This window comes from Bos javanicus, chromosome 8, assembly GCF_032452875.1.
Source record: "Bos javanicus breed banteng chromosome 8, ARS-OSU_banteng_1.0, whole genome shotgun sequence".
Lineage (NCBI taxonomy): Eukaryota > Metazoa > Chordata > Mammalia > Artiodactyla > Bovidae > Bos > Bos javanicus.
In genome coordinates this window covers 100,063,222-100,083,297 of record NC_083875.1, presented here as the reverse complement: position 1 = coordinate 100,083,297, position 20,076 = coordinate 100,063,222, and the positions used below count along the sequence as shown (strand labels likewise).

The 20,076-nt window shown below is 42.6% G+C and overlaps 1 protein-coding gene across 8 annotated transcripts in view; it reads right to left on the bottom strand.

Moving 5' to 3' along the window:
* PALM2AKAP2 (PALM2 and AKAP2 fusion) overlaps positions 1-20,076 on the bottom strand; it is a 511,493-nt gene that overhangs the window by 279,868 nt on the left and 211,549 nt on the right. For 7 of the 8 annotated variants that reach the window (XM_061426455.1, XM_061426454.1, XM_061426449.1 and 4 more), the window contains 2 exons: positions 12,524-12,604; positions 6,094-6,224 (listed from right to left, as the gene is read on the bottom strand). In XM_061426455.1, the coding sequence (XP_061282439.1) occupies positions 6,094-6,224; positions 12,524-12,604 (212 nt within the window). Of the gene's footprint in view, positions 1-6,093; positions 6,225-12,523; positions 12,605-12,971; positions 13,071-20,076 lie in introns of those variants that run through there. The other variant, XM_061426456.1, reaches the window with a different exon arrangement.

Below are 20,076 nucleotides of genomic sequence, written 5' to 3'. Positions count from 1 at the left end.
ACCCTTTGGGCTTTCTCTATATGGCACTTCAATGGAAAAGCAGACAGAAGATATGATATTCAAATTTTTAAAAAAGAGTACAGCTTTTTCTTTCAATGATTCCAACCTTTTTTTTTTTTTTTTTTTTTAACCCTGTTTTGCTCCTGGTTTCTATCGAGCTGAGAATACAACCAGTAGACTGACTGGGCCATCCCAACACTACCTCATGAAAAGCTGTGCAAGAGAATTTGACAATCAATATATCCATTATACTGACCAGTTCTCATCTTCTTTCCCTGTCACCTTGATGTCATCACTTCAAGGCTATTGTGCTGTTAATTTTAGCCAGAAACCTTTGAAAATTGGTAGAATTTTCTGGCCTATGTGAAAGTAGCCATCTTTCCTGGTCTGTATCAATTTGCATTTGGTGAACCAAGGCTTCCCTGCTGGCTCAGGTGGTAAAGAATCTGCCTGCCATGCAGGAGACCTGGGTTCAATCCCTGGGTCGGAAAGATCCCCTGGAGAAGGGAATGGAAACTCACTCCAGTATTCTGCCTGGAGAATTCCATGAACAGAGGAGCCTGGAGGGCTCCAGTCCACAGGGTCACAGAGAGTCAGGCACAACTGATGACAAACACTTTCACTTCAAACCAAGGCTGTTTCTAATCAAGTTCAGATGAAAGCGTGGCTCCACCATGGGGCCTATGGGGGAAAGACCTCAGCCCAATGCCAGAGAAACAGCTTTATTCCCACCTATTCCCAGGTGGTGCCAGTGGTAAAGAACCCGCCCGCCAATGCAGGTAGACGTAAGAGACAGGGCTTCGATGTCTGGGTGGTGAAGATCCCCCTCAGGAGGGCAGGGTAACCCACTCCAGTACTCTTGCCTGGAGACTCCCATGGACAGAGTGGCCTGGCAGGCTACAGTCCAGAGGGTCACACAGAATAGGACACAACTAAATGGCACCCCACGCCAGTACTCTTGCCTGGAAAACCGCATGGACGGAGGAGCCTGGTAGGCTGCAGTCCATGGGGTCGCAAAGAGTCGGACACGACTAAGCAACTTCACTTTCACTTTTCACTTTCATGCACTGGAGAAGGAAATGGCAACCCACTCCACTGTTCTTGCCTGGAGAATCCCAGGGACAGGGGAGCCTGGTGGGCTGCCGTCTCTGGGGTCGCACAGAGTCAGACACGACTGAAGCGACTTAGCAGCAGCAGCAGCAAAGCAACTTAGCATGCATGCACGCACAGAAGTCCCAAAGCAGAGTTCATATTTCCCTGAGTCAAAGCCTTCAAATCAGTCTGAAATCAAGGGTCAGGGTTGTCCTTTATGTGTTTGGATGAAATCAATTTTCTTACAAACACTGTTTACTTCTCACTTCCCTTAGGGGTTTATAGGAATTAAAATGGGATTTCACTTATGATCTATGCTTTTTACCATTTTAGAAATTGTTTTTGAACCTGACCATGCAAAAGAATTACCTGGAGCAGTGTTTGAAAAACATAAATTACAGGACTCCTCACCTTGGCTCCCTTGTGGCGCAGCTGGTAAGGAATCTGCCTGCAGTGTGGGAGACCTGGGTTTGATCCCTGGGTTGGGAAGATCCCCTGGAGCAGGGAAAGGTACCCAGTCCAGTATTCTGGCCTGGAGAATGCCATGGACTACCATCCACGGGGTCACAAAGACTCGGACACCACTGAGCAACTTTCTTTCACTGTCACCTTGGTCACTGAATCCAAATTTCCTGGAATGAGACCTGGGCATTTATATTTTTTAAAAGCTTCCCAGGTGATTCTAATGCCTAGATTTAATAATTTGGTTACATTTTGCCCTCCCTCCCTCTCTCCTTCCCTCTGTTTTTCCTGTCTTCTTTGTGGGCTGCCCTCAAGACCTAAGCACCACATATTACAGTTTTAAAAGACAGACAGCATTCTCAGTTCCAAGCCACCACCAATTTACAAATAACATTTTGGAAGAAAACATGTCTGTTAACCTGGAACTGCCTGTATGGTTACTGGCCCTGCAAGGGGTTTTCAAATCAGAATTAGAAATGTGGTTATGTTCTTTCCTCTTGAAGATATATCTAGTGAAACAGACATATGTCTAAGTACAAGTTCTCATGCTTTATTTTAAGTCTTTATCATATTCAGAATGGCCCAGACATAAGAATTCAGATGTGACCTAAATTCTACATACACATAAGTTCTGAGTTAGGTTGCTACCATTCTCTTCTCTTGTTCTAAACTAACCGAGCCTGATTTCCCTTCATCTTTCCTTGTAGGCATCCTCTACTGCTCCATCAGGTTCTTCAAGCTACTCCAAAATCACCAAGAGGAACTAACACACCTTCAGAGCACAAATGTACTAATATACTTTATTATATTCATATTATTATGTATTAATTCAATTTGAAAAGAATTCATAGATCTCTTTAGGAAAATCTAATTTGTTGCTAGGGGTGAACTTAGACAAGTGGACCCAAATGTTAAGATCTACAAATTAATGTTCTGTTTCAAACAAAGAAACTTTCCTTTGGAATTCCTTTATTTAGTGGTTCTGCAGAGTTTCCAGGATTCCTATTATGTAAAGATCAGATCTGACTTCAAAGCCACTCATATTTTCCTTTATTCTCTTCTTCCTTTTCCTCTGAATTCCTGAGTTATTTTAGTTCATCCCCTTTCACATTCATTTGCTTTTCTGTACTTTCCCTCCTGCTGACCAGTTTTCCCTCATGTTTGCAGTTTTCAATGAAATAATCACGCTTCTGGAAGATTTCAGGATGAGTCCACATTTTCACCCTTTCCTGTATCTGTACTCTACTGTATCTGTATCTGTACTCTTCTACTAAAGGCTGACTGTCCATCTCTTCACCTGGGTTTGGGGATAAGCCATCCACCCATTTTAGCTAATGGCTCGCGGGCAGTTCTAAGCCTATGCATTATGCCTGTTCAGCCCCTTTGCACCTCTGCCATTCGCATAAAAGGGAATTGTCGTGATTAGTTCATTCGTGCAGGGAAAGTATGAGCAGACTCATCCAACCTACAGCTTAGAGTCACTTAGCCAAACTCGGCTAAAATGAGCAAAGCCAGGCTAGCCAATGCACACAGACTCTGTAAAACTGGAGGATGCTTCAGTTTACAGTCAGCCTTTAAAGCAGTTCAAGGGATTAAGAATGTGAGAGAGAACCAGTGTTTGACTTCAGGGAAGTGTCAGGTGACTGAACATCCTTTAAGGGAGGAGTGGGGGAAAAGCGCTTTTCTTTCTTCCCTTGGGACTGGAGCTTAGCGATGCTAAACACCACAGAAGACAGAAGATGTAAGGAAGATGAAGGGAAGCAGAAACTGACATCTAGGGTAGGGAGAAGCTCCTCCCACAAGAGGCCCTAAGGAGGAAACGATGCACTGGCAGCCCAGGTCCTACAGAAAAGCAGCTCCAAGGACCACAGCTAATCCCCCAGTGAATGGCCAATGCCCATCTGGCCGATGTCCAGCAAAGTCATGATTATGGCAGAAAGAAATAGCCCCTGAATCTAGGCCTAAGCACCCCACTCCTAGCCCCTTAGTCTGTTAGGATTTCTTTCCTTCTGGCTTGGAAATCTCTCTCTCAAATGGCCTCCAGGAGATTGCATGCATTGAATGAGCTCTTTCCTCTACTTACTCAAAAAATGAAAAGAGATTTTCTTTATTGTTTTTGGAATATGGTCATGCCCACCTGAGCCACAAACCAGCCCCTCACTCTTATATCTCACTCCAATGATTAATTTAGCCAAAACTGCGTCTTGATTTAAGACTCTACTTCCACCTGTAATGGCTCATCTGACAGGTGAGAGTTACTACCTACTGGGCCAGAACAATAATATATTTGTATTCAAGTCAAAGCGAAACCGCCAATGTGGCTGAAGACCACGTTTTCTGATGCCAATTAAGAAAACTAGAAAAGGTTATAGAACTAGTTTTATCCTACTTTCGAAATCCTGTCTGCCTTCCATCTGTAACAACACCTACTACATGACATGAATGTACATGACGGGCTCAGTGAGAAAAGACATCTGGGTTTTAAAAAACGATTTTTAAATCAGATTTTCTGCCCATCTGTGTGCACCCGGTCTCCCTCCACTTCAGAGGGGGCCTGCAATTTTCATCTCTGTTTCTTCATCCTGCCTGGAACTCCTCAGGAGTATAATGCTGTACCATGTGAGCCCGAACCACAGTTCTTGCTGTGACTAGGCTGTGCCCAAGTCACTGGTTCCTAGGGTTTTGCCAGCTTGGACTGGAAAGTAGCTTCCCAGGCTCCCTCTGCCAGGCAGGTCCCCTGATGCATGGTGCACCCAGCCCCAGTCTTTTCATTCGGCAAACAGCTATGGGGCATCTACTTGGTGCCAGACCCATCTGTCCTGATTACGTGAAACCAGCAAGAAAGAGACAGGAAATGGACTAGAGCTTTTAAGGAGAGTAAAGACAAAGAGATGCTATATGGTCTCAAATGCTATTGCAGCTGAAAGCACCATGGACTTGCCACTTTGAGACTTAAAAACAAACCTCCTACAAAACCATTTCTCAAAAGAAAAAAAAAATTCTCAGAGCTGTCTTTTCCTCTCTAACTTACTGTCGCTGTTTCCCATTATCCTTGGCTCCCTCATCTTGTCTAAGATGCAGCAAGCTGAGCCACTTTTGAGGAGAGGCAATCCCCAAAGCTCAGGACTCTGAGCCACTCATTCTGTCCCCTCCTCTTTCTATCGTCTGGGCTTCTAACATGAAAAAAATCCCTTTTTTTTTCTCTGGGATCCTGCAGGTACTTATCCTCACAAGCTTGAGGTCAGCATTCACATAATTAAATTTTCTTCTTGTGATATATATATAAATAATTGGGTTGGTCAAAAAGTTCATTCATATTTTTCTGTAACATCTTATAGCAAAACCCAAATGAATTTTTCAGCCAATCCTACACATACACACAGAAACATATATATATATATATATGTTAATATATAATTTAGCCTTTCCAATATTAAATATATGTATACATATATTACTTAGCTTTTATCCTTTATATTTTAAGAAAAATGTGCTTGTGTATGTATATGTATGTAGACACACACACATCTCATATACACTTTTTCTTAGCAGATTTCCCCTATAAGCAAAGCTTGGCCAAGCTGCTCCAAGAACTCTTTAAGGGGCCCTAGGGATCAAGTAAAGCAGGGACAAGGCCTTGGGACCTTATAGTCAGTCTGCTTTTCCCTTTGGTGATGCTATTGGGGTCCCCAAGGTATTCTCACCAGCTTCATTCAATCTTGGGTACAAATGACTGGAGGCAAGTTAGCTATCACTCTTTGTATTTTAAAAAGAGTTCAAAACCCCAGGAGAAAGAGAAGACACTCTCCAGGGTGAGATTTCTGGCAGAATTTGGGGGATGAGGTGGAGATGGAGATTTTGTTCTAAGGCAACTCCACTCACCATCTTCCGCACCATCTCACATCTCTGGCTGGGTGTCCTGGGACCTGCTGTGGCTACAAATCCCAAATGGAAACCTATATTTGTTTTGCTTCTGTATGAGTCTGGCTAGACACTGGACATACAGGAAGGTCACTTATCTCCTAGACTGAAATGTTCAGAACCTGCTTGAGGACCACAGAGCACCCTCTGAGCATTATACTTTGTGAATCTTTTAGAGCACAGGCACACAGCCTTCAGAGGGACTGTCAGTTTCAATTCCAAGACCCTTGGCTATAGATTTCCCACTTCAAGTTGCTCAAAGGTAGTAAATTTGGCAACAGACTAAGTGCTAACAGCCTGAGTTCAAGAAGGAAAAAGGCAAGAGCTGACAGAACTCAAAAGGGGGACATTTAGTGAAGGGGCAAGCTGCTCATCACATTAGTTGGTCCATGAAGACACCACTATACTATGTGACAGCCCAATACAATACTTAGTCCTCAGAGTAAAAATTCTGGATCATCTGGGAAAGTTTCAGTGGAAACAGTGTACATACTCTGTTTAGGAAGATAATTCTAAAGCGCTGGGGAAAGGTTTTGGCATTCAGAAACACCTAGAGGAGAATGGCAATTGCTGCACCGTAAAGCCACAGCATGTGGCCCTGGACTGGAAACCACCTACCTCTGAATGTTATCTTCAAGCTGTTTGACTCTGAACTCATCCTCCTCAGACTGCCGCCTCCTGGCTTCCTCTTCTTCCGCGGTTCCAGCAGGTATGCCCTGCAGCAGCCATTTTTCTCGAAGTACTTTAGACTGTGGGAATGAGCAAAGAGAACAGACTGACGATACCTCTCAGTTCACACCGTCCTCTCCCTCCAAGGCCCCTCTGTCTTAGCTTTGCCCCTCATCAGTGGTCCCCTACTTGCTCCTACCCTATGTCCAGAGAGCCACCAGAAGGACTGATTCCCATATTTTCTATGATTAAAAATTTTGAAAACATACAGAAGAACAGAAAAAACTAGATGATGCATTCCTATGTAATTTCATGTGCATTTCACAATTACAAACATTTTGTCATATTTCCCCATATATTCTTCCCACAGAAGCATTTTAAAGTAAATAACCAATATCAGGACATGGAATTCCATGGCTCCTCTGTCCAGGAAATTCTCCAGGCAAGAATACTGGAGTAGGTTACCATTTCCTCCTTCAGGGGATCTTCCCAACTCGGGGATTGAGCCTGGGTCTACTGCATTGCAGGTGGATTCTTCACTGTCTGAGCCACCAGGGAAGCCCTTTCTACTGAAGCCTCTTAAAGTAAATAACCAACATCAGGACATTTCACCCATAAATATTTCAGTTTGAGTCTCTAAAAAATAAGGACATTTTCTATGCAACTGCAGATTGATTATAAAATTTCCCAAGATCACTTAATATCCAGTCCATCTTAATGTGTTCTTTTTAAAAGATTAAAAAGTATTGTTAAAAAGTACTTAAAATTTATGGGGCATTGTTTAATAATATAAAATCAGGTGTGAAAGCTTGTGGTGCAATTTGTGTATCAAGTTGTGGCTCTCTTGCCGGCTGAGTTGTGTCCCCCTAGTGGGCTGTCGTCTATGGGGTCACACAGAGTCGGACACGACTGACGTGACTTAGCAGCAGCAGCAGGGGACAGGAAGAGGGGATCTAACAGAATGAGACAGTGGGCCGGTCTCAGGGAACTCGGCTTCCCAAAGGTGTTCTGACATTACAAGTTCCTTTACACCATGTACCCTGCCTGCCTGGTCAATATTTTCAAATTTGAACTTGGCTTTTCATACAGACTAAAAACCAAGAAAAGTCTAAAAACGGTTTGAATGGTTCACAATTGTGAGAGACACAATCGTAATGTCTTTGCAAGCAAGGCTCCTGATACCTTCAGGCTTCTCAGCAAATGACCCTGGAGTGTGTTGATCATAAATATCTCACAGGGTCACAAGTCCGTCTTTGATTTGTTTTTTCATTCAGTCTTCTGGAGAGAAAAGCCTGTGGTTTTTTAAATATAAAAAACATGGTTTTTCATAGCTTGGATTTAGAAGAGAACTCTAGTCAGTGTCCCTGCTCATGAATAAATAATGCAAAGGCAGCTTACGTACTGAAGATGTGGTTATGAGCAACTGGATTCTGACCCTGCTGATGTGGCATACAAACCTTTATAAGTGTGACAGTCCCAAAAGGATTCACATGGCAATCCGTACTGACGGCTTGCTATTGCTGGGACCTTGACATGACGGATGAAATAGACAAATCTCAGGCAATTCAACCAAGGGGCAAAGGGAATATTAAATTCAGTCTGTCTGGTACAATCCAATAGGTGATTTACTGTTTTAAACTCACATGATCACGAGTTACATAATAAAAACAAGAAAAATAAGTAATTGTGTCCATAGAGTTAAAAGCCAAGACAATTTTTCAAAGGAAGAATAGTGATGGCTCTTGCTGCATGAAATATTATGAAACATATTAAATGGCTAGAGGGATTAAAGAGAATGAAATTAGCACAGGAATGGCAGATTAATGGAATAAGAAGAATCCATAAATGGCAGGCTTGAATGTAAGTGAGAAATACGTATATGACAAAGAAGACATTTAAATCTGTGGGGAAAAGGATGAATTAATCGAAAAATCATGTTGAGGCAACTGCCTCACCATCAGGGAAAAGTAAAGTTATTCCTACCTTATTTCTTATAGGAAAATATATGCTAGATTTTAGTCGACAAACTACTGAAGCAGAAGAAACATCATAGATTAAGTGTTCAAGATGGAGATGTTCTTTCCAAGGATGACATCAAGGTCAGAAATTGTAAAGTGAATGTTAGATGTGAGTTTGAGTTCATACAAATTATAAAGTTTTGTAGAAGAACTTCAAAGAACCCATATACAAAAATCAAAACGGAGATCAAAGTTAGTGAATTTTGGATACTAATGTTAATGTAATTTCATTTTACTCACAGGCTGATGAGGCCTATAGTAAGGGCTCCATTATCTTACTCTATAAAAATACATTGGATCATATCTGGGTGGTAAGTGGACAATTGATAAGTTTTTGCTTTATATTTTCCTGTACTTTTAAATTTCACTCTTGAAATGATTACACACTTCTTCTTTTACAATCAGGAAAAAGAATATATCTATTAAAATTGCTTGCTGGTCCCATACATGAGCATTTCTTAGAAATTCTTAAGCACAAATATTAGATACTCAATATATCTAAGGATCTTATAAAAAGAAATCTGAGTTTAATTTGACCAGGACCTCAAGATATCCAGAGGTTTCCTAATCACTGGGTTGTAGCAGCTAATATTTCAACACCTCCTTCATCGCCTTATAGAATTTGCTTGTCATTCACATAAAAAGTAATGATATTTCATTTTGTGGAGCTACTATATAGCCCTATTGCAATTAATAAGTATATTAATCAAATATACAAGTATCAACATGATTGCCTTACATTCTATTTATTTGCTTTGACAAGAGACCAGTGAATGTCTAAATAATTCATATTTCATGGCATAAGAATAAGCATCCAAAGACTTTGATAATGAGAATTATATCTTAATAAAAATGAAATCAAATTCTAATGTTTTCCCATTTAAATTTGCACTAATTATTTTTTTCTCCCTAAGAGCACATCTGGGATTTTGAAAAATGGTAAAATAAATAGTAATTATTGACCTATTTTCTACTTCAAGAAACTACCAATCATCACTGCAGCATATCTCCACATGGTCCAAACTTTCCAGAGCCCATGAAAACATATTTAGAGTAAAAGAGACACTGAGGAGCACAATTGACGTCTCTCTAGACAAATTATTTCATTTGAAGAAGAGAGTCTCCTGGAGAAAGCATGATTATGGAGACAGTCCTGGGGTTCAACTGGGCTCCCCCATTTAGAGTTTCTACATTCTTGGGCAAACTACTTGATCTCACCAGCTTGTTTTCTCACATAACCCAGGGGGAGTAGTATCTACTTTGGTGTCATTATTGAGGGGATATATTTAAAGTATCACACACACATTAGGCACTGAAAAAGACTCTTGAGAGTCCCTTGGACTACAAGGAGATCCAACCAGTTCATCCTAAAGGAGATCAGCCCTGGGTGTTCTTTGGAAGGAATGATGCTGAAGCTGAAACTCCAGTGCTTTGGCCACCTCATGTGAAGAGTTGACTCATTGGAAAAGACCCTGATGCTGGGAGGGATTGGGTGCAGGAGGAGAAGGGGACAACAGAGGATAAGATGGCTGGATGGCATCACCGACTCGATGGACATGAGTCTGAGTGAACTCCAGGAGTTGGTGATGGACAGGGAGGCCTTAAGTGCTGTGATTTACGGGGTTGCAAAGAGTTGGACACAACTGAGAGACTGAACTGAACTGATTATTTATTTTTTAACCTTTATTGAATTTGTTACAATATTGCTTTTGTTTTATGCTTTTTTTTTTCCTGGCCTTGAGACATGTGGGATCCTAGCTCCCTGACCAGGAATCAAACCTGCACTCCTGCCTTAGAAGGTAAAGTCTTAAAGATTGGACTACCGGGTAAGTCCCAGTGATGACTATTCTTCAGTAGTCGTCATTGATGATGGACAAAGGGATGACATGGCTGCTGTGTTGCCACCAGGATGCTGGCTGGGTCTCCACCAAGAGCCCAGGGGGAGCTATAACCTCAATGAATGTACTACCATCCAGAGGTGAGGCTGCCAAGCTCCAAAATGAATGATCACAGGGAAGATGACTCATGCTATTTAAGGTCAGTCCACAGTTAACTGATTTAAAGTAGAAGCTATTCCTTTCTGGTGCCTGCAATGATCATATGTCTCAGTCAGGCACCACCTTCCTTATAGTAAAATAACTCTATCATTTTGGGGAGGATGGACTGGGAACAAAGAGAGGCAGTCATGAAGGAGTTCCACCTGTGTTGCAGCGAGGCTAGAGACTGTCCTCACCCAATCTCACCAGGGCAGAGAAACTCGGGACCTCCCAGAGCTGGCATCTCTCTCCAGTGTAACACCTGATAAACCACACTGAGATCTCTGAGCTTTCTTTTTTTGTTGGTCAAGGCTCACTAGTAAGCCTTTCCTAGTAAGAGAAAATTATACTGCATTGGTCTCCATTTATTAAATTTTCATCATTTCGAATACTTTTTCCCCAGATATGGGAAGGTAACCTTGGTGAAAGTGCCATGTGCTTCCTCAAATAGTCAATCTCATCAACTGTGTGAAAATTTTACCAGGATAACCATAGAGAACTATCTTATTCCCTTGTCTCCAAGTCTTTGAAGGAATCTCACTGCTTTCCTATGCAATACTAAGTCATTTGTACTGTTATTTTTATTGACTGGATGAATGGGTGGATGGATAGCGGACAGATGAAATATGAAATAAACACTGTAACATTGGACTGGATCAGCAATGAATGAATCTTTAGGATCTTATTTGACACCCAAAAAGATGAGAAGTGAGACAAAAGAAACCTGATCTTCTGACATATGTTTATTGCCTGACTTTTGATTCAAAGAATGCAGATGCAAAGAACTTCACTGAGCTGAAAGAGGAGAGAATCTGTCTAGTCAAAAACATCCTCTCATTCTTTCAGTATTCTTATTCAAAAGTTCACCTTCTAAGCAAGAATTCACTGAGGTTTAGTACATTTTGGTCTCTTATCAGGAGTGAGGTGACTGTACTTTGAGCCAGAGACCCAGCTCTGTCCAGATTGACCTTGAACAATTCACTTGGTTCTGGGAAGTAAGCTTAAGCCACACCTCTCTGTAAAAAGAAGATGCTAACTTCGGCCCCCAGTCCTCCCTGAGGAACATGTCAGGAAAGAACAGTGGCATACAGCACACATGCAAAGCTTCCTACAAGGAAAGGTGCATAAATGGATTTACATGATAAGCAGTAAGAGAGAAAAAGGCAATTTTCACTACTGTGCTGCTTTCTTTCCTTTTAAACACGTTTCTCTAGTTCAAGTTAACGGTGAACTGATAAATATGGGAAGCAGATTTAGGTCATGTTGCTATTTAAAATCATGTTGCTGATGATTTCATTCTGAGGATTCATTTAGCACAACCTTGTCTTCTAGAAAAGAATGGGAAATGCAACTGTAAAGGTTCCTCTTGCTAAAAAAAAAAGTCCAAATAATCCACATCTAGCATCACCCTGAGAGTCAGCCCCACCTTCCCAACTAGCCCTCTGAGCGATCCAGTTTCTCTACATGCAATGTCACGGCAACTTGGGGTGAGCAAGAGAAGCCTTTTCTCAAAAAGCCAGGGGCAGTGAAAAGCCAGCAGCACCGCCCCGCTGGCCACTGGTCACACTATTCTCTGAGCCTGCAGAAAGCAACATTCTGCAGCCGGTGGAGTCCCTGTGACGGTGATAGAGCTTTCTCCTGGGCTGCCATCAATTATAATGCTTAAGTGCATTCTGTTTTAAAGAAAAATAAATAAATAAACACCTCTCTCTTCCCCGTGGTGCAATGAAAACCAACCAAGTCAAATCATTTCAATACTATCTTTTGACAGTGCTCTAATAGGACACTTTGAAAACTATTAAAGTAGAAATAAAACACATACATAATCTGGCATGCACAGCATTGCTCTTTTATCAGACCACACTGCTCTGATCTCCCTCTCCTCCATATCAAGACAGAAAAGATTGATATTTTAAATTTAATAAAGAGCACTATGTTAAATGTATCACCTCTGCATGCATGCACACACACATACAGCACCTATGGATTACAGATATAGCTCCGGAACTCTGCCTCACCCACCATGTGGAAATTCTCCTCCAATTTCTATATATAACCACCACAGTTCGGAGGCACACCCCACCCCCTAAACCGGTCCACAGGCACCCTATCATCTCATCAGGCTTGCAGAAATTGGAAGGCTGTGTAACAATGCCCTGAATTTGAGAAATTCCCAAGAACAGCCCAGGGATGGTTTCCTGACTGAATGAAAAAGGGCTGGTGCAGCCCTCGGCAGCGCCTTCACCCAGGGCAGGCTCTGCCCGGCTCCCTGGCGTGTGATCTGCATGTCTAATAACAGACAGGTTCGAGGGATCAGCTGCTTACCTTGGAATGCTGCAGCAGAAGTATCTGCTCGTCCAGCTCTTGGCGCTTGCCTTCTATCTCCGTCTGCCTCTTTCTTTTTTCCTTGAAAATAAAAGAGAGAGAGAGGCTGTAAGAGTGGGTGGGTGTTGGCTCCGGGAATCTGACGGCAGGAAGCAGCAGCGGCCGTACACATCTGCAGAGACCCTTCCAGAGATGCTGGGCGCACACCGTTGTCACCTGCCCCTCCGGGTCTGGGTGTGTTGTAAGCAGCAGCCTTCTCCTAACATGTCTGCTGTGGGCTCGGTGAGTGGGAGAATTCTCCTCACTCAGCCAAGCTGCAACAATTTAATCCAGAAGAAAGCAGCTTCTACACACACACACACACACACACACACACACACACACACACACACACGAGTCATGTTCTGTGCGGTGTTAATTTAGAGACAAAGAATAAAAATGTCTCAACTGTGAAGACAGAGGTTGTTCTCAACTGCAAAGATGATAGAATAAAACCGTGGGAAATTCTGGGCTTAGATTCCTGTTATCGAAACCCTACATATAAATAATGCCATGCAATTTCAAATTTTGTAGGACAAATCATCCAGCTGGACCGACCAAACAATGCAAATTAGATGGGTGGTCTTTGTTTAAGCTCCTCTTGGAGGGAGCATTTCATGTGGGCAAAGGCTCACTCAGGTTATGGTCAATGTGAAGTCTGGACTGGGGCTGCCTGGGTCCAATTCCCAGCTTTTCTATATGTTACCCGTGTGACCTCGGACAAGTTCTTTTACCTCCCTGGGTCTAAGTCTTCTCTGGAATAAAGAGAAGATAAGAACTGTACCTAAACCATATAGCTGGGCCCCTGGTAATGAGATGATGCATGTAAAGGACGTAGAACAATGACCGGGCACATAGTAAATGCTCAATAAATATTCTTTGCCGTTACACTTACTGTCACATATTTACTTCTAGACAATGCCTAGAGATGGCTTTAAAAGAACATATTTCCCTTGTATTCACAGCATAACTGTTTCACTGGAGTGTACACTTTGTATTTTTCTTCTCTATACATATCAAATAGAGACAATAAACATTACATAAAGGTGATTAATTTCTATTCTTATACAAAGGCCTGCCCTTATGATAGCTTACATGGTCAAAGTTTTGTTTCCAAAGTTCCTAAGGGTGTGATTTACTGACACATTTACTGCACTAGATTATTTCCTTTTATTCACATAAGCAGGGGGAAACTTGTTAGACAAGATACAATGGTGTTTCACACAACAGCCAAAATCTTGGAGACAACAATAATGTAAAAGCCTGGTTGTCCTGCTCTGTGTGAAGGGAAGCTTTTATTTCATGCAATTGCTATGTTTCTGTGGATGTGCATGTACCACTGCTGTTCAAATCAACACCGTAATTACTTGTTATAACCAAGTTCTGTGTAATACACAGACTTTGAAGAAATAGTAGTTTATAATTTCAAGCCACTGGGACATAATATCCAAGTCAGGGACATAATCTCCTATGAGACCTGAGAACATTCTAGGAACTTATTATTTACCAAAGAACTCCAATCCATGGTGCATCATCGATGCTGCTTAATCCCAGAGGACGTCCAAGAATACACAATATATGGAGGTAGATGGGAAAAGGACGGACCAGTGATAACAACCCACCTGTCCAGCATCTCAAAGGTACTACATGATCAAGCAAAGACCTCTAGAACCACTATCTCTACATTCTAGGATTTCTCAAGGGTAAGTGTACTGGAGTTTATCTTTCATTCCCATGGGCTATCAAGGTATACTTGCATACATGCACGCTCAGTCACTCAGTTGTGGCCAACTCTTGGCAACCCCATGGACTGTAGCCCGCCAGGCTCCTCTGTCCATGGGATTATCACGGGAAGAATCCTGGAGTGGGCTGCCATCAGAAGTGGCAATTAATGAGCCCACGATCATGAGTCCTAGAGCCCATGTTCCACAACAAGAGAAGCCCACACACCACGACTGGAGAGTAACCCCCCTCCTGTAACTAGAGAAAAGCCTGCACAGCAATGAAGACCCAGCACATCCAACGATATAATAATAATAAAGCATCAATAATTCCACGCATGTTAACTGAGTGCTGTGTATGCTACAGACTGTTTGCATTCTCCCCCAAAATTCATATGTTGAAACTTAACCCCCAAAGTGGTGATGGTATTAGGGGGTGGGACCTTTAGTAGGTGATTAGGTCATAAAGGTAAAGCTTGTGAATGGGATCAGTGCTCTTATAAAAAGAACCCAGAGAGCTTTTCATTCCTCCCATTATGCAAGGACACACCAAGAAGACGGCTTCCTGTGAATCAGGGAGCAGACCCACATTAGAGACCAAATCAGTGGGTGCTTTGATCTTAGACTTCTAAGACTTCTTAGGGCTGTGAGTAAAAAAATTCTGTTGTTTATAAGCCACCCATTCTATGGTATTTCATTAGAGGAAACTGAATGGACAAAGGGCTTCCCTGGTGGCTTAGATGGTAAAGAATCTGCCTGCAATGCAGAAGACCCAATCCCTGGGTTGGAAAGAGCCCCTGGAGAGGGGAATGCCTACCCAACTCCAGTATTCTTGCCTGGAGAATTCCATGGACAGAGGAGCCTGATGGTGTTCTAATTACAGACCTGGTTATTTGCAAATCTTCCCTAGGCCTTCCCACCTCTGAGTCTTTGTTCATGTAAAGTTCTCCCTGCAAGTTGCCATCCATCATATTGATGAACTATGTTTTGAACAGAAGAAATATCACCAGATGGTACAGGCAGTGAACCTTAATATAAGTAGACTCACTAGTGGTCACTGTGAACAGATACGATCATGAAAGATGCATGACTTTTAAGTTAGTTCTCTAATGAATAAACCAAGGTAGGAATTAGGTGGGTTCAGTGAATCAGCAGTACATTCCAGGGAACATGTGAGCAGGGCTGAAACACAGTGCTTATTCCAGGGACTACGGAAATAGAAGGGAAATAAAATTGAGATGCAGGGCTTGCCTTTAGTAGAGACCTCTGAAACCCTGGATGCCAGGCCAAGACGTTTGGATTTCATTATATGAACAATGTAACACCGTTGTGGGTTCTAATCCAGAGAGTAACATGGTGAATCCGCATTTTAGGAACACCATCTTGCACAAGTGCAAAGGATGGATTAATAGGGGTTAGAACACATTTCCTGTAAATGGCCACATAGTAAACATTTTAGATTTTGTGGAATATACGGTCTCTGTTGTAGCTAATCAATGCAGCCACTCAATGCAGCCACTGCAGTGCAAAAAATAGCTGTAGACAAGCTATAAATAAATGCATGTGTCTGTTCTAATGAGCCTTCCTTGACAAACACAGGTGGTGGACCAGACTTAGCCCATGGGCGTAGTTTCCTGACCTCGGGATGAGAAGACCATTAAAAGTCTTAGGAAGATATCTTACATTGTCAGTGGGACTGTACACGGGAGCAGCCACTATGGAAAAGACTCTGGAGGTTCCTCAAAACACTAAAAATAGAGTTACCTTATGATCCAGTAATCCCGCTCCTGGGCATATATCCAGAAGAAACCATAATTTAAAAAGATACATGCACCCCAGTGTTCATAGCAGCACTGTTTACAATAGTTGAGGTATGAAAACAATCTAAATGTCTACTGATAGATGAATGGATAAAGAAGATGTGGGGTGTGTGTGTATGACTGACGTGACTTAGCAGCAGACCATATATATACATATTAGATCAGATCACTCCCTCAGTCGTGTCTGATTCTTTACGACCCCATGAATTGCAGCACGCCAGGCCTCCCTGTCCATCACCAACTCCCGGAGTTCACTAAGACTCACGTCCATTGAGTCAGTGATGCCATCCAGCCATCTCATCCTCTGTCGTCCCCTTCTCCTCCTGCCCCCAATCCCTCCCAGCATCAGAGTCTTTTCCAATGAGTCAACTCTTCGCATGAGGTGGCCAAAGTACTGGAGTTTCAGCTTTAGCATCATTCCTTCCAAAGAAATCCCAGGGCTGATCTCCTTCAGAATGGACTGGTTGGATCTCCTTGCAGTCCATGGGACTCTCAAGAGTCTTCTCCAACACCACAGTTCGAATAATGTGGTATTAAATGTTTTTCTGACTTTTGAATCCACAATGTTTAAGCAGGCGACTTGGCTGGGTCATTTATTAGGGAAACCTTTGGTGATGTAGACAATCCAATGGTTTTCCCTACATACACACACACACACACACACACGTTTGCTTGGGCTAGCCCACTGCTTCCCAGACTTCTCCTTCCCTTAATCAAGGCAAAACCACTAGCTCACTTCTTCTCAAATGTCTAAATGCAGACATTTAGTCTACATGATATCCTTTACTCTCAACAGCTACACAACCTATATAATATCAGTATAGACAACTATCAGATCTATATTTTCAGCCTAGATTTCTCCTCTGAGCTCCGAGTTTCCATATCCAACTGCCAACTGTTCATATCCAGCCCCTCAGAGCAAACCCCTGAGTCATCCTGCTGGCCATCCCTCCTCCCCTGCTCTCACATCTGTTCCTTCTGCATTCTTTATCTCAGAAAATGGCATCATCCCAATCGGAAATATGATTTATTCTGGACACTCACCAAGCCCTGATGCTTCTGCTCGTCATTTTCCACGCCTTCTACTTCCCCGACTATAACGTTTATTACAACCTTAATCCTTCCTTGTTTACCTCCCCACCCCCACATGCAGTGTCTTCAGCACTCTACAGAGCTGAGCTGTTTATACCCTCTGGCCATCTGGATTACCGCAGTGATTTCCTCATCTTCTTGTCCCTGAGTCTTGGCTCTGAGTGAGGCACCCTCTACTTTGCTGCCACAGTAATATTTTAAAATGGAAATCTGACTGCTTCCATCCCTGGCCTAAAATCCCAGGATGTCTCCCACTGCCTACAGGGTAAATAGTTAAGTTCCTTCCCGTGGCCAAGAGGCCCCTCCTTATCTCAGTTTCATCTCAAGTCATGCCTGCCCCCACCCCAACCACATGCTCCAACCTCAACACATGATCTTAAGTTTCCTGATTTGCCAGGTGGGTTCAAGCCTTCCTGATTTTGTTCTTACTGCTTCCCCTAACAATAATGGATTTCACTCACTCCTTCATCTGACAAAAACCTTTTCTCCATGACAACCAGGTTAAATATCCATGAAGCTAGAGTGACCACCTGACCAGTCTTCCTTTCTCTGGAGAACCCACCTACCCTCACTGTAAACGGCATTGATGGAAACGCCAGAAACAGTCAGGCACATAAAGCCCGACTCATCCCTGCCACGATGGCTTATGTGTGACACAGATTAGGACAATCCAACTACCTTATCCTGTTCCAACAGGGACTGGTCCAAGGAGCAGCTAAATGACTGAAGCAGAACCTAGAAGAGATATTTCTAGGGACAGACACATGAATCCTAGGAGAAAAAAGCTCCCTTTTCACTAAGGTCAAGCCAGGATGATGTCTGAGTGGCAATTTTCCCAAGCCACATCCATCCCAAGAAATATATCCAAGCTGGAGAAAGATTAATCTGTAGCGAGCGAGGCAGAGCTAGGAGACAGAGAAAGCAGGATCCGAGTGAGACTGAATCCCAGATCTAGTTGCACATGAAGCCGGAACCATCCGTGGGCTTCCTAAATTACATACACTCATAAATCTCCCTTCTGATTACGCTAGTTTGAGTGGTGTTTCTGTCACTTGCAACTCAATGAGTTCTGGAAAGTACAGAAGCCTCTTCTGCTTCATCCAAATAGAATTCATCACCCCTTCCTTCTTTCTTCCTTTCATGGATTATAGATCTTTCTATTTTAGTACCCTGAGAATTTTAGGACTTTATGTACTTAACTTAACACATCTTCTCTTCCTACCAAACTATGGGCTCCTAGAGGACAAGGATCTTGGCCCACGCATCTCCGAACTTTAGAGTGAGACATGTAACAGACACTCAGTAAGGATCTCTGAATGAGACACTGTTCTCCCATTATGTTTCTGTTTGTCCAGATCCCTTAGTCAAAAACATCATAAACCTGCACTCATGATTTCAATAGCAATAAAACTGAAACACTGAAAACACGGAAGTGTCTTTCTGTTAGCCCACATGGAATAGACCCTTATTGCTCTGTCTAGAAGAAAAGTTTTAAAAAGCTCATTCTGAGAAAAAATCATGGAAAGCTCATTCTGGGGAGAAAGGCCAGGGGAAATAGAAATTCCAGGGAAAGCATAATGAGCTGACAGTAGCAAACTATTCAGAAGGAATGTGCCTCAGGAGACATTTGGAATGAAGTGATCTCAATCCATTAGGAGGATTTCCAGATCTTTCCACGATCTGGGAGGCCTAGCAAACCACTTTCATCATCTTTCTGTAAATTATGTATTTTCCTGGCAAGTGTTTTCTGGAAGTATTGCAATATGATGAAACCGCAAACTCTTAGTGTAGTAAGGCACCCCCGTATAGAACACAGGACAGTCTGTTCAAAGGTGGTTAATAAGTATGACGGGAAGACCAGCATCACAAGGAGTTAGAAAGCCTGTGTCCACCCTGGTGCCGCTTCAGGAAGACTCCCTTTTCTCTCCTACTGCTTGTGCTGCAACCCAGGCTTTGGGGAATGCAAGAAGGTGGCTGGGGGAGGGGTCTCCACTGAGTTTCTGAGAAATAGTGAGAGAGGGAAGAAGCTGAGCAGGAAGGCTGTGAGAGGCAGGGAGACAGCGCTTCCTTTCCTCTGCTGGGGGCCATTGTGGCTTGGGCTGATACCTCAGGCCCCAGGGCAGAGCAGGGGGCAGGAACCGGAAGTCCTCCTCAAGGTATTATTGCCACTAAGATATCCCAGAATTTTGATGAGGGGGAAAACAGAAAATATGTTATGGATAGACTGAGAGTTTATCACACTAAAGCCAAGTAAGTCAGAAAGAGAAAGACAAATACCATATGATATCACTGATATGTGGAATCTAAAATGTGACAAAATGAACTTATTTATGAAACAGGAACAGAATCAGGGACAGAGGGAACAGACCTGTGGTTGCCAGGCAGGAGGGGGAATGGGGAAGGGATAGATTGGGAACGTGGGGTTGGCAAATGCAAACCAGCACATATGGAATGGATAAATAACCAGTCCTGCTGTATTGCACAGAGAACTATATTCAATATCCTAATACACTGTAATGGAAAAGAATATGAAAAAATATATATGTATAACTGAGTCACTCTGTTGTACAGCAGAAATTAACATTGTAAACCATCTGTACTTCAATAAAATTTTAAAAAAGAAAATAAGTTAAAATTGAAATGTTGCAACCTCTTCTCATTATACTGCTAGAGGAAGCAAATTTTGTGTTGACCCCTCCCACTGTGAGCTTAAGGCAACACGTTCCCCGCTCCATCACACAGGCCTGTAAGTGACTGTGGGCTAGCTGGTTCCTAAGCTTTGGTGATGCATCATCAAGGAGAAAGTAGAGTGCCAAAAAAAATGTACGAACCAGACTGTATTAAGTAGTTTGCACTTGAATAGGGGAAAGGGAATATACTA